This window comes from Oryx dammah, unplaced genomic scaffold (assembly GCF_014754425.2).
Source record: "Oryx dammah isolate SB20612 unplaced genomic scaffold, SCBI_Odam_1.1 HiC_scaffold_2, whole genome shotgun sequence".
Taxonomy (NCBI): domain Eukaryota; kingdom Metazoa; phylum Chordata; class Mammalia; order Artiodactyla; family Bovidae; genus Oryx; species Oryx dammah.
This window is the reverse complement of record NW_024070186.1, coordinates 170,660,629-170,674,816: the sequence shown is the minus strand read 5'-3', so window position 1 is coordinate 170,674,816 and position 14,188 is coordinate 170,660,629. Positions and strand designations below refer to the sequence as shown.

The 14,188-nt window shown below is 44.5% G+C and overlaps 1 protein-coding gene across 4 annotated transcripts in view; it reads right to left on the bottom strand.

Annotated features, from left to right (window-relative positions):
* Positions 1-14,188, bottom strand: part of BFAR (bifunctional apoptosis regulator) — a 30,225-nt gene that overhangs the window by 9,478 nt on the left and 6,559 nt on the right. For 3 of the 4 annotated variants that reach the window (XM_040256668.1, XM_040256693.1, XM_040256677.1), the window contains 4 exons: positions 6,902-7,238; positions 5,186-5,390; positions 4,339-4,508; positions 2,275-2,419 (listed from right to left, as the gene is read on the bottom strand). In XM_040256668.1, coding sequence (XP_040112602.1) covers positions 2,275-2,419; positions 4,339-4,508; positions 5,186-5,390; positions 6,902-7,164 — 783 coding nt within the window. In that variant the 5' untranslated portion in view covers positions 7,165-7,238. The remainder of the gene's footprint in view (positions 1-2,274; positions 2,420-4,338; positions 4,509-5,185; positions 5,391-6,901; positions 7,239-14,188) is intronic. The other variant, XM_040256685.1, reaches the window with a different exon arrangement.

Genomic DNA, 14,188 nt, shown 5'->3' with positions numbered 1-14,188 from the left:
TGGCGTCCGTGGCACAGCCCGTGGTGCGGGCTAAGTCACCTCAGTGGTGTCTGACTCTTTGAGACCCCATGGACTGTAGCCCACCAGGCTCCTCTGTCCATGGGATTCTCCAGGCAAGAACACTGGAGTGGGTTGCCACGCCCTCCTCCAGGGCATCTTCCCCACCCAGGGATGGAACCTGTGTCTCCTACAGCTCATGCTTTGGCAGGCAGGTTCTTCTAGCACCACTGGGAAGCCTATATGTGCAACATCAAATGACCACCCTTGAGGAGATTGGAAGGAACAAGATTCTGCTTGCCTTTTATACCAGGACCACAATCCCAATCCCATTCACTCCAGTTAATATTAAGTTTACTCTGAAAGACTCTAAATAGAGGGTCACAGGACCCAGAAAGGTTCTGTCATATATTAAAATCCACCACAGGACTAATATTGGCTATGAAAAGTCCAGAGTTTGACTGCATTAACAAAATGAATAATTTATGACAAAAGAGTAGAGATTTTAAAAAAAAATTGACAAACAAACAACAGTAAAACAGTAAAAAAAAAAACAACAAAAAAAGTAAAACAATAAATCTTTTACCTTAGGACCCCTATCCCCATTCTTCAAAAAATTTGAAACTAGTGTTTTTCAGTTTTAAATACAGGCACACACTGCTATATTCAAAATGGGTAACCAACAAGGACCTACTGTATGGCACATGGAACTCTGCTCAATGCTATGTGTCAGCCTAGATGGCAGGGGGTTGGCGGGAGGATGGATACATGTGTTGTGTCCGGCTGAGTCCCTTTGCTGTTCACCTGAGACTACTGCAACATTGTTCGTGGGCTATTCCCCAACACAAAATACAAAGTTTAAAGTTTGGAAAAAAAAAATAAATTAATACATGCACATAATAAACACAATCTTCTTTTTCAAATGGCACAGAATTGAAATGAATGACAAATACAGTTCAGCCTTTCGTCCATGTCGCAATCCCTACGTGAGAACATTGTTCGCAGTCTGTGTATCCTTCCAGAGATCTATGATCCACACAAACATGTAGGTTTTCTAATGTGCTTTCTGTTTTCAGTTAACAATACCACTTGGGCCTCCTTTCTGGTTAGTGCACCCCAGGTCACCTCCGCCTTTGTAATGGCTACAAGTGGGGCTGAGCTGTATTTACTCATCTTGCTCCTAACAATGGGTACTGAGGTTGTTTTCCATGAGCGACTGCCAGTGATACTGGCGTCAACATCTTGTTCAGTGGTTTCTGTAACTCAAATATACAGCTCTCACTGGTTCTCTGAGGTCACTGGCTGAGAAGGAAAAGGGACCAGGAGGCCCAGGAGGCCCAGGGTCGTGCTGGCATTCCCAGTGTGTCTTGCAGGAGCCACAAGTCACTGCAACACATACCTCATTTCACCCCTCAAGAACCAATGGTGAGGAGCCCAGGAGTCAGGCTCCCAGGTCCTTCCTTGATCAGACCACTATGCTGACTGTGTGCTCAATGCAAAGAAGTGAAATGAAGATCAAAGAGTAAGTACTGCTTAAATTTGAATAGTTAGTGACAAATTGCTCTCCAAAGAGACAGTGCCAATTTAGGATCCGCAAACATGAGTGCCTCTTTGCTCGTGTTATTATGAAATGTTCTCATCCTTGACAATGTCAGAGTTGAGAACAACACAGGGGGTTGTCTCAGTTTGTACTAGAATTATCAGTGAGTATTACCCCTACCCCCAATCGACTTAATTGGTTATCTGTATTTAGTTTTCTCCATGATGTCTTGTTTAGGGTACAGGTCTGTGTATTTCAGATATTCTATGACTAATAAAAAATAGAGTGTTCCTCTTATAGTACGGTACTCCCTACATTCTCCCTGTAAAAGAGAACGAGGTACCCAGCGAAGAACAATTTATCAGAATCGAGTAAAGTTGATGACATGCATTACTTGCGACCCAGTAACCCCATTCCTCAGTGTACAGCACTGATAAGAAAGAGTGGCCATGAATGGGGGAGCGGACAGATGGTCGTGCTGATAAACGGGGGCCAGAGAGAAAAGCTACTTGCAGAAGCATCAGCTCACGTCATGCCTCTTAGGTTAAGGTTCAAAATCTAGAATGTTAGTGCTGTGGAGACACACCCGTAACACAAGCAGGAGAGCAGGCCCAGGAAGGATCCACAGCTTGACAGGGGCTTCAGTTGGGTCTGCCATGTCTGCGAGCAGTGGGCTGACAGATAACTGTTATCTTGCTCTCAGTACATTTTCTTTTTCCATTTAAGAAAGTGTTCACCTTATATTCCCAGAGGTTCTGGGGGGGCTTCACGCCCAGGGCTTTCACTCGCTCCAGCTCCATGAGGATGGCTCTTCGGTGGCTGCTGCTTTCTATGGTATACGGTGCCTTAGAAAATTCTTCCTCTGTCAGAGTTAAAAGCAACCTGGGGGGATAGGGGTGGAAGCAAACTTTTCAGTCAGAACTCCACCTTATCAACACAAATACACACTTCGGGCTGGAGGTAAGGCACCTAATATATGAAGTAATATGGCCAAAAGCAAACAAGTGAAAGCTTACTATTTGCTGAGGACTCTCTGAAAACGCTTTGCTATATTATCACTGACCCATCTACCAATTCTGCAAGGTGTGGTATCATGTCCATTGCGTGGGTGAGAAAACTGGCTTAGACAAATAAAATGACTCACCCAAGGCACACTCAGGAGGACCACTTTGCTCCTACCCTAGATCTTTCAGCTATGCACTCTGACCTTACTATTTTTCACAGTATATGTGTGTGTGTGTGTGTGTGTGTGTGTGTTTGTGTGTAGAAAAAAAAAAACTAGAAGGAAATCCAATGAAATATCATGATAATAAGAGTAGCTGTTTGGGGGTAGTGATTAAAGATGATAGCAGATACATTATCTGTTCCCTTTCATCAGAAAATGTGAATTCATCGCCAGTGACTCCTCATTAAAGTACCCCATAAAGGTTTATTCCTCTTTACTCAGCAATGCCAGTTTAGGAAGCTCTCCTCTGGAAGGAAGACAGTTATGCAAAGTACATTGTATTAACAAGGCAGAGAATACCAGGAGGGAGCAGGGTGAGATGGGACGTGGTGCTACTCTTTACAAAAAGCAGAGTGGGAGCATTTTGCTTCCTCAATAGAGTCAAGTGTTGAAAGTTCAGTTCAAGGGGAAAAACGGAGCAGGGTGGGAGGTGGGGCACCAGGCAGGTTACCTGGGGATCCCAGGTAGACAGCCTAGCAGTGAGGACCACGTGTCTGATTCAAAGGGGTTAGAGAGCAGTGGCCTGGTGGTCTAAGTACATCCCTATGTGATCCCACCAAGGAAGGCAGGGACCCAGTAAAAATGGGCAGGACTCAGGAAGGGGCAGAGAGCTTTGCTGATGGGCAGAAGCAGCCTGCCCCATCGCTCAGCGATGAGTGAGTTCCTCAAACTAATGGGTTCCTCCATTTGCACCAGTGCAGTTTGGTACTGTCTGGAGCAGAAAAAAAAGGAAACACCATAAATGTGTGTTCATAGAGGTTGATTAATAGGCCCTAGCATATACATATAAACACACACATATACATATGTATATATACATATAAACACAGGTCTTCTTAGAATAATCGTATTTTCATTTAAATAAATAATCCACAGTTCTATGTGTAGAACTGTATAAACATTGAAAAAAATCTGGACACCTGTCCAGCAAGTGGTTTTTTTCTCAAGAGCAGGATGATGAAAGTATTTCATTTCTAATGTCCTATAGTTCCACATTATTATTTTGAAATAAATAAACACGTTACCCTTATAACTGGGAAGCAACAAACAATTAAGATGTCAACCAATGACATAAAATGGTATGGCTGCTTTAGAAAAGTTTAATAGTTTGCTAAAAGGCAAACACAGAGTTACCTTATGACCCAGCAATTCCGCTCCAAGAGTACTGAGTATTGAAAATACAAGTCCACACAAAAACCTTTACACAAGCGATCACAGCAGCAGTGTTCCTAACAGCCCCCAAATGGAATCAATCCAAATGTCCATCAACTGAAGAATGAATGAAGAACGGAAATACTCTGAACAGGCAAATCCAGGAGAGAGAAAGTAGAATGGTGCTTGCCGGGGGCTGAGAGAGGGGAAAATGAGGACTGACTGCCTTTAGCAGGAGCTTTCTTTTGAGGGGTGATGAGAATGTTCTAAAGCCAGACTGTGGCCATGGCTGCACATATCTGCAAATATATTAAGAACCACGGATTATACACTTCAAATGGGTGAGTTTCAGGGTATGCGGACAGCATCTCAAAAACACTGTTTCAGAAATGTCAGTGACGCAGCAGCAGATTTTGCTCCTCACCTTCCGTTTACTCTTTCAGATAAAAACCTGTCTCTGTAGAGGGAGGCCCAAGGGCCTAGCTGCTCTAGCCAGAGCACAACTTCCTCTGCTGTCCATCTGGCCACAGCCTTGTGGACCAGGAGGTGCCGCTCGGATTCCCTGCTGCTCCAGTGGTACACCAGCAGGACCACCTGGGGAAAAGCAACAAGGACCTTACCACACAGAAAGATCAGAGATGCCAGCTTCCAAATACGCGAGTGTGGGGCCGGGGAGGGAAGACGCTGGGCTGGGAGGAAACGATGCCAAGTCTGTCGACACTGAAGCCAGGCCACACCACTGCCACAGGGAGCTGGGGAACACGACCCTTGGTGGGCTCACCTCTGCTGATTTTCGGGTCATTGTCGGGGAACAGAGACAGAAATGGGACTCACTACAAGGCACCTGGGAGCACTGCGCCCTCGACCCCATCAATTTGGCCAGTGTGACTACTCATGTGCCTTTGCTATTGGAAAATTTGTTAACAATAAGATTTTCGTAGCATGGATAGAACTTAAAAAGAAAAAGAGTCTCTAAGGTTTGAAGTTAGTGAAGTGCTGTGCTCAAGACATGGCCTCGGTTCCAGCCCTAACGCCTTTCTGCGCCAGTTTCCTCCTCTCTAGAGCAGGAATAATAACAGTGTCTACTGCATAGGCTGTGAAGATGAAATGGGACAAAATTAACAGTTACTGGGCTCTGAATACCGGACTCTGTAGATACTTGTATAGGCAACATCCCAGGTTTCAACTTACACAGTGAATTACCATGTGCGATCACCTAGGAGTATTTCAACAGAACTGACTTCAGTGAAAACCGTGGGACATCCACTTACTGCCACCCCAGTTAAAGCTGTGAGCACTCCGGAGTAGAAACCCCCTCCCCTGTGCTGGTTCCCTCGGCCTGTGTGAGGAGCTGAAGGTGTCTGATCATTCCCAAACTTCTGAAAGGCTGCAAGACTCTGGACTATGTCGTTATTCTGCTGAATGTCTTCAAATCGCATTCTAATGGCATCAGGAAATAATTTTTCAACAGCGTCCCTATGAAGGAGAGAGAGAGAAAAAAAAAAGACAGTTGTTTAAGTAAATACACTTAAAATGTTTAGAGGACAAAATAACACTGATGTCAACATTTAATAATATACCAAGGATTTCCCTGCTCGTCCAGTGGTTAAGAATCCACCTTCCAATGCGGGGGATGTAAGTTTCAGACGGGGGATGTAAGTTTCAGACGGGGAACTAAGATCCCATAAGCTATTGGGCCACTAAGCCCATGCACCACAATTAGTGAGCCCGCATGTCCCAGTGAAGACCCAATGTAGCCAAAAGTAAATAGATATTTTAAAAATACATATACCAGGATTCAGAAAGAATGGACAAGAAGGTTGGTTATGGCCCTATTGGTAACAGCAAATCAAAAATTTCTGTATGTCCACTGTTAGGGAAGCAGCTAAACCAAACATAGCCTATTTCCACAGAGGAGCAATACATGGTTTTAAAAATATGTTTACTGGATATCACTGGGTATCAAGATAAAGAAATTTAATTCAAACATATTGTTTGAATGAAATAGGAAACTGCGGAAACACAGACTGTACACAACTGACGTAAGAAAATATTTGCATTTCCTATTGGCACATAAATGTATAAAAATATCATAACAAACTATTCTGAGAAAAAGGAAGAACTGTAAGATGGGGGGAGGCGGGGTCGAAGGGGTCTGTATCAGCAACGATCTGATTATCAAAAATTAATTCATAAAAAAAGAAAAAAGGTGAAGTTCAGTTGTAAAAGTTAGACCAACCATCAGGCCATGCCATAGGGCTCTTTATCTTCAATTATACACAATTTGAGAACTTCCTCCTCTGCCCCACAAGAGAACCCTTCTTCAACTTAAGATTAACCTGCAGATAAACTAAGGCTGACAGGTCAGAGCAAAGTGTTTGTAAATATACTTCCTGTGAAAAAGAGAATGCTGGGTTAACGTTTTAACCTTCCTGGTACTCTGTTGATAGAGAGAAGGCAACAGAAAGGATTTTAGCCTCACAGACCTCCCAGGAACAGGATGAACATTTTGAATAGAAAAGGGAAAAAACCCACCATCTGAAGGTCTTATCTGCTGTGTGATGCCACGCATGAGAAACTCTATGAATCTGGCAAGTGCAACAGAGTTTAGTCAGAGATCATGAAAATCAGCATCACACGAGTTATTCAGAATCATGCAGTTAGACCACTTTCTCTATTCTAGGCTGTTCTCAGTGAGCACAAACCAGTCAGAAGCATTACGTACCGAGGGTTATAGAAAATGGTCTGGTAACCAGTTTCTTTCTTTCCCTCATTTATAATAAATAATAGACATATCACGGCCACCTGTGAGGAAGGGAGTCAGGACTTGGAGGCCCTCGAGCCCCCTGACTCACACGCCAGCGGATCCCGAGTGACCCCGAGGCAGCGGGCTCCACGTCTCAGGCCTTTCCAGACGTGGCTGCTCCCGTTAAGAGAAACCACACTGTCCAAGCCCAGTGAGCTACCCATATGGACTTGAGCATTACCTGAGGAGAATATTGACTTTGGGGAAACCTTCCCATTTTTCTCTGCATTCTGGACACTCTGTTTTCTTCGAAGAGGCCCACCACAGAGCTAGGCAGTGCCGGCAGAAGCTGTGCCCACAGTTTAAGGTGGTGGGGTTAACCAGGATGTCATAACAGCAGTGGCAGGAGAATTCATTAATGGAAATCTGAGGGCTGGCGCTCTCGAGCGGGTCATTTTTCTCAAGGCTTGCTGCATCCAGATCATTCTGCGGAGACTCCTCCATCTCTTAGCAAATTCTGGAATCCATAGATATAGAAAATTACAGACTCAGCAGACCTATGCAAGATGACATTAAATCTAGGGGAAAAAGAGAGAGAAACAACAGAAATAAGTCAAATAATTTAGCAGGTGTTTGAGATGACAGATATTCTATTAAAGCTCTGATTTTTAAATGTGACAAACTTGGTTTCTAAAAATTTACATTTCGTAAACCACATAAACATCACTAAATTTTTCGACTGTCACACTTTCAAAAATTAGGTAAAGCAAAAGGGTGCAAAGGAAAGTTCAGTGGGCTTGGGTGGGGGGAGGCTGGAGAATTCTAGATCCTTCCCTACTAACTTCCTTGGAAGATTTAATTTCTCTGGCCTCGGTTTTCTCAATGAAATCTGTGACATCCTTTCAATGTACATAAGTTTAAATAAACCAGATTCTTGGCCCACTAAAATGTTTGGAGTGGGCAATAACAGATGCACTTCATATAACAACAGATTTTATCCAAACAAATCTGCCTTCCCCTGAGGTAATTATTTACCAACTGACTTCAGAGGCTCCCATAGGGACGGTACCTGGAAGAGCAGCCTGGTTCTCTGAGATGTCCTATGCCAGGCCTACTCGCCTGGGGCTAAATATCCCTCCTCTCTGCCCAGATCAACCCAAACATGCACATCCTGCCTTCTGGATCCCGCTAGTTTGGTGTCACAGAAACATGGTAATGTCACTAATAAGCTAATGGCAAAGGACCATTCTCTTCTCATTCTTATCTGGGTCTTAAGGGATTTTTATTGAGAAGCAATATGATGAGGGCATGGAGTTAGAAGTTCAAATCTCCATCTCTGGGACTAAGTTACCTGGGCTCTTCCAGCCTTATTTCCTCAACTTCACAGTATCTTATGGGGTTGTGCTGTGCTAAGCTGCTTCAGTCTTATCCTACACTCTTTGTGACCCTGTAGACTGTAGCCCACCAGGCTCCTCTGTCCACGGGATTCTCCAGGCAAGAATACTGGAGTGGGTTGCCATTTCCTTCTCCAGGGGGTCTTTTCAACTTCAGGGACTGAATCCACGTCTCTTATGTCTCCTGCACTGGCAGGTGGGTTCTTTACCACTAGAGCCCCCTGGGAGGCCCTTGTGAGGGTTAGAGATGGTGAACTAGGGTGGTGGATGGTGTAAACAGGGGCGAAAGAAATTATTATTCACATTGCTACTGGAATTAGCATGCACAGACACCGGTGGGGATGTTTCTCAATCTCACTATTATTACAGGAAAGAAAGTAAGTTGCTGTTGATCACCCACAACTGGTCTCACAGAGAAGGACTCTTCACAGGCACAGTGGTTGAGAACAGGTACCAGGGCTGGGGCGCCTGCGTTCTTACCCCAGCTCTGCCCTCTGGATCTGAGTCTCAGGTCTCTCATCTATTAATAGGGGTGGTAACAGGGGCTTCCCTGGTGGCTCAGTGGTAAAGGATTGTCTGCAATGCAGGAGACGTAGGTTCGATCCTTGGGTCAGGAAGATCCCCTAGAGAAGGAAATGGCAACTCAATCCAGGATTCTTGCCTGGGAAATTAAATGGACAGAGGAGCCTGGCGGGCTAAAATCCATGGGGTCACAGAGTCGGACACGACTTAGCAACTAAACAACAACAATAAACAATAGTATTTACCTCACTGGGAGGTTTTGAGAGTTAGATAAGTGAATGCAATTAAAGTGCCTGGCATACTGTAAGTAGACCATATATGGTAACAATTTCTCTGATTTTCAGGGAATTGAATCACTTTTTACAGGGCACAAATTTTACATTAAGCATAACACTATTTTAAACAAGCAAATCTATAAGCACGGGAATACAAATCATGGCCACCGTTTGGTGGTCTGCTGCCCGTCTGATCCACTAGAGCTTTCTGAATCCCTAAGAAACAATTACATCCGAGAAGTATGCTCAGCAAGTCAATGAGATGCACTGAAAACTGCAATGTCTATAGTCAGCATTGGTCAACAAAAGGGCCCAGTTCTTCTCCATGACAACGCCCAACAACCAGTGCTTCAAAAGTTGAACGAACTCTTGCCAACCTATTACCACTTCTTCAAGCATCTCAACAACTTTTTGCAGGGAAAACGCTTCCACAAACCAGCAGGAGGCAAAAAATGCTTTCGAAGAGTTTGTCAAATCCTGAAGCACATATTTTTATGCTACAGGAATACTTATTGCTTGTTGGCAAAAAATGGTGTTGATTTTAATGGTTCCTATTTTGATTAAATGATGCGTTTAGCCTAGCTATAATGATTTCAAATTTACAACTTTAATTAAACCACAATTATGTTTGCACCAACCTAATGTTAGTAGGCCATGGTCTTTCCGGCAGCCATGTATGGATGTGAGAGCTGGACCACAAAGAAGACAGAGAGCTGAAGAACTGATGCTTTTGAACTGTGTGGTGTTGGAGAGGACTCTTGAGAGTCCCTTGGAAAGCCAGGAGATCAAACCAGTCAATCCTAAAGGAAATCAACTGTGAATACCCTTTAGAAGAACTGATGCTGAAGCTGAAACTCCAATACTTTGGCCACCCGATGCAAACAGCTGACTCACTGGAAAAGACCCTGATGCTGGGAAAGACTGAGGGCAAGCAGAGAAGGGAGTGACAGAGGATGAGATGGTTGGATGGCATCACTGATTTAATGGACATGAGCTTGGGCAAACTCCACGAGATGGTGAGGGACAGGGAAGCCTGGCGTGTTACAGCCCATGGGGTCAAGAAGAATTAGACATGACTTGGCGACGGAACAACATTAGTAGTTGCTTTATTGGGTGGGAGAGGATCATGATTTTTTTGGTTTTGGTTTTCTGTATTTACTAAGCTGTTCTTAATGAAAATGATGTTCTAACTGCAAAAATACAGAGAAAATCATAAATTAAACCACATTTGCTGATTATTTGTTTTTAAAAATTAACTGAATTTTATTTATTTTTGGCTGCACTGGGTCTGCATTGCTGTTTGGGCTTGCCCTAGCTGTGGCAAGAGAGGACTTCCTCGTGTGGTGTGCAGGCTTCTCCCTGTGGTGGCTTCTCTTGTTACCAAGCTCAGGCTCGAGCTTGGCAGGTATTGCAAGCTTCAGTAGTTGAGGTTCATAGGCTCAAGCTGCCCTGTGGCATGTGGAATCTTCCCAAACCAAGATTGAACTGGTGTCCCCTGCATTGGCAGGCAGATTCTTAACCACTGGACAGGGAAGTCTTCTCCGTATGTTTAAGAAACATTTAAACATTTTCTGCTTTCCTCTGGGCAGTCTCTTCAAATTACTTGAGAGAGCTCATATATACAGGTTTTCAGAGAAAAGAATCATTGTTTTGATAAAGTGATTCCTTTATTCGTCCAATACTAATTACACAACTACCATGTGGACAGAGTTATCCCAGGAAGTAATCACTGGACCATTTTGAGCTACTGAGCATCACTAAGGAGCTGGGCACTGGTGGGCACTTGACGTGCATTCACGAGCACGTCTACATTCACTGTTGGAGGCAGGATACAGAGGCTTCCGGTGAGGGCTGCACAGGCGTGAGGAGAGGTGGGCCTGATCTGGGTGCTGTTCTTGGTGCATCGTGGCGAGCAGTGAGTGACACACCTGGAGATACAGGTCTGATACAGAGTCCTGTGTTCCACGCCTGGTTCATGACAGGTGGGCACATGAGGGCACATAAAGGTTTTGGAGGCAAATGAAATCAGTAAAGCTGTGCTTGAGGAGTGGGCTTCCCTGGTAGTTCAGCTGGTAAAGAATCTACCTGCAATGCAGGACATCCTGGTTTGATTCCTGGGTAGGGAAGATCTGCTGGAGAAGGGATAGGCTACTAGTTCCAGTGCTTGAGGATGATAAATCTCATCAGGAAGGTGGGCTGGGCTGGGACAAGGTAGAAGGGAGGTGCTGTTACTTCTGCAACTATGGTGACAAACATGAAAATGCAAAGAAAGAGATCAATCTATGCAAGAGATATTACAAGAGTCATTTCTGAGCTTTGGTGACTAGAGAATGATCAAAGAGGTTGTCTAGGTTCTAGAACTGGGGAAGTAGATGGTTTTGCTGATAGAAATAGGTCACAGCAGGGACTTCCTTCATGGTCCTGTGGTTAACATTCTGCACTCCTGATGCAGGGGGCCCCGGTTCAATTCCTGGTCAGGGAACTAGATCCCTCATGCTTCAACTAAGAGCCTGCGTGCTGCAACTAAAGCTCTGGCACAACTGAATAAATAAATTAAAAAAAAAAAATGAGTCTGTGTAAACTAATGGAGCCCAGCTTGAAAAGAAGGTAAGTTGAATTTCAGAAAAGTTGAGTCTGAGGTGATGACAAAATTTCCATGAACTGCCTAGTGAGCATGTGGAGATATGAAACTGTGGGTGTGAGGTTAGAGCGAGGCCAAGTGTATGGATCTCGAAGTCATTCGACATGGCAACATATATGGAAATAAATTTCTCACAACCTTTTAAAACTAGAATGCACCAATAATTCTTAGTTTACCAGATCTGAAAGTTATTTCTCATAAGAGAAAATAAGATATCAAAGTGTATTTTAAGTGTCATGTTTGGAAAAGCTGAGGTGGCCACTAACTCTGTTTTTTAATTGTCTTCAACAAACTAGAAACTGCACGGACTTTAAGTGGAGAGTGAAAAAGTTGGCTTAAAGCTCAACATTCAGAAAATGAAGATCATGGCATCTGGTCCCATTACTTCATGGGAAATAGATGGGGACACAGTGGAAACAGTGGCTGACTTTATTTTTGGGGGCTCCAAAATCACTGCAGATGGTGACTGCAGCCATGAAATTAAAGATGCTTACTCCTTGGAAGAAAAGTTATGACCAACCTAGATAGCATATTGAAAAGCAGAGACATTACTTTGCCAACAAAGGTCCGTCTAGTCAAGGCTATGGTTTTTCCTGTGGTCATGTATGGATGTGAGAGTTGGACTTTGAAGAAAGCTGAGTTCTGAAGAACTGATGCTTTTGAACTGTGGTGTTGGAGAAGACTCTTGAGAGTCCCTTGGACTGCAAGGAGATCTAACCAGTCCATTCTGAAGATCAGCCCTGGGATTTCTTTGGAAGGAATGATGCTAAAGCTGAAACTCCCATACTTCGGCCACCTCATGCGAAGAGTTGACTCATTAGAAAAGACTCTGATGCTGGGAGGGATTGGGGGCAGGAGGAGAAGGGGACAACAGAGGATGAGATGGCTGGATGGCATCACTGACTCAATGGACGTGAGTCTGAGTGAACTCTGAGTTGGTGATGGACAGGGAGGCCTGGCGTGCTGCAATTCATGGGGTCGCAAAGAGTCGGACACGACTGAGCGACTGAACTGAACTAGGAATTCTGCTCGTTTCATTTTACTCTAAATTGAAAAAGTGGACGTTAACAGAGAAAGGGTACACAACTTAACTGAATTCAACTGATCTTTTCTGCTATTTTTGTATAAGTATTTGGGTTTTTTCCATTAAAGAAAGCAACAAGAAAGCAAGAGGAGGAAAGTGCCTCCCAGGTGATAAAAATCTAGCTCAGATACTGTGGCCTTTTGATGTGGATAAACACACCCTCCTGCACTGCAAAGGCCTCTTCGAGGATGTTTATGACGATTCTCTACAAACGCGGCACACACAGCAACAGGCTGGAACTAAGAGCAGCTTTGCTGGCTGAGTTCCTTCACGGGGAAGCACCCACAGCCTACTGTTAAGACACACCCACAGCCTACTGCTCTTCCTGTGGCGCTCTCAAAAGAGTCTGGGGGGTGTGGTTAGGATGGGGTGAGAAGCATTCCAGCCCCACTCCCAGTGCCCTGCCCACATGGAGACACTGAGGTTTGTGCTTAATCACTGCACAAGACCAGTGTTGATTACCTTGCTCAGAACGAATGGGAAAAATGCCTGAGTTGGAAAAGCCTGCAAAACCATAAACAGAGACAAGGTAAAAACAACGGCCTGGATACCACAGAACTGAAGACCTCTGCTCTGAGTCACTTGGAAGAGCTTCGGTTTCTGACAGTTGAAGCTGGCTTTTCAGCTGTCGTCTGTATCAGTGCTTCAAGGGGTCAGGGCACTCTGAAATCAAGGGCCAAGTTTGTGTTTGTCTACATGAGCGTTTTCCTGAAGGAAATCTAGGTTTTTATTTACTCTTGGGGCTTCTCAGGTAGCACTAGGGGTGAAGAACCCTCCTGCCAATGCAGGAGACACAGGTTCCATCCTTGGGTCAGGAAGATCCCTGGAGACAGAAATGGCAACCTACTCTAGTATTCTTGTCTGAAGGGCTACAGTCTATGGGGTCGCGGAGTCAGATATGACTGCAGTGACTCAGCATGCATAGCATGCAAAGTGGACCAAGATCCAGATAAGGTAAGAACCACTGATTGTCCAGTGAGACAAGGGCTTTATTAATGTAACCCCCGCTGCTCCCCACAGTGACTCAGCATTACTGTCAAGAGCAGCCATTCTCCTCGACCTGGCAGTTTCAACAGTGGCGCCATCTGTTCTTTTTTTTCTTCCAGCTGCATAGCATGTGGGATGGCCAAGGATCGGATCTGTACTGGAAGTGCAGAGTCTTAACCACTGGACCACCAAGTCCCAACATCGAGTCTTCGGACAGGCAATTTTCACGAGGTGCTTCTCTTTCTCCTCCTCCTCCCCCACTTTCTATTGAATTTGATGCCAGCATTTAAAACAATCTGATGTCACAGACAAATCCAGATTCCTGGCTGCTTCTGAAAATTCAGATCTGGCAACCCTGGGCGCTCCTTTTGTGTGTTAAGAATCCAGTGAAGCTGTGTATCTGAGCAGCTGCCTGCTTCAGAGGGAGCTGCAATCGTCACCTAGCTGGCTTCCTCACTTCCATTAGCTGCCAGATTTCGGTGGATATTTGTGTTTTTCATAACTTGTTCTGTAAGGTGCTGCCTTCTGGGTGCAGCATGAGAGTGTGACATTTCTAGGTTGACTGGCCTTTTAGGCTGGAAAGCTTCTGGAGGTCTACGGGCTTATAGTTCTTCTCTTTCTCTGC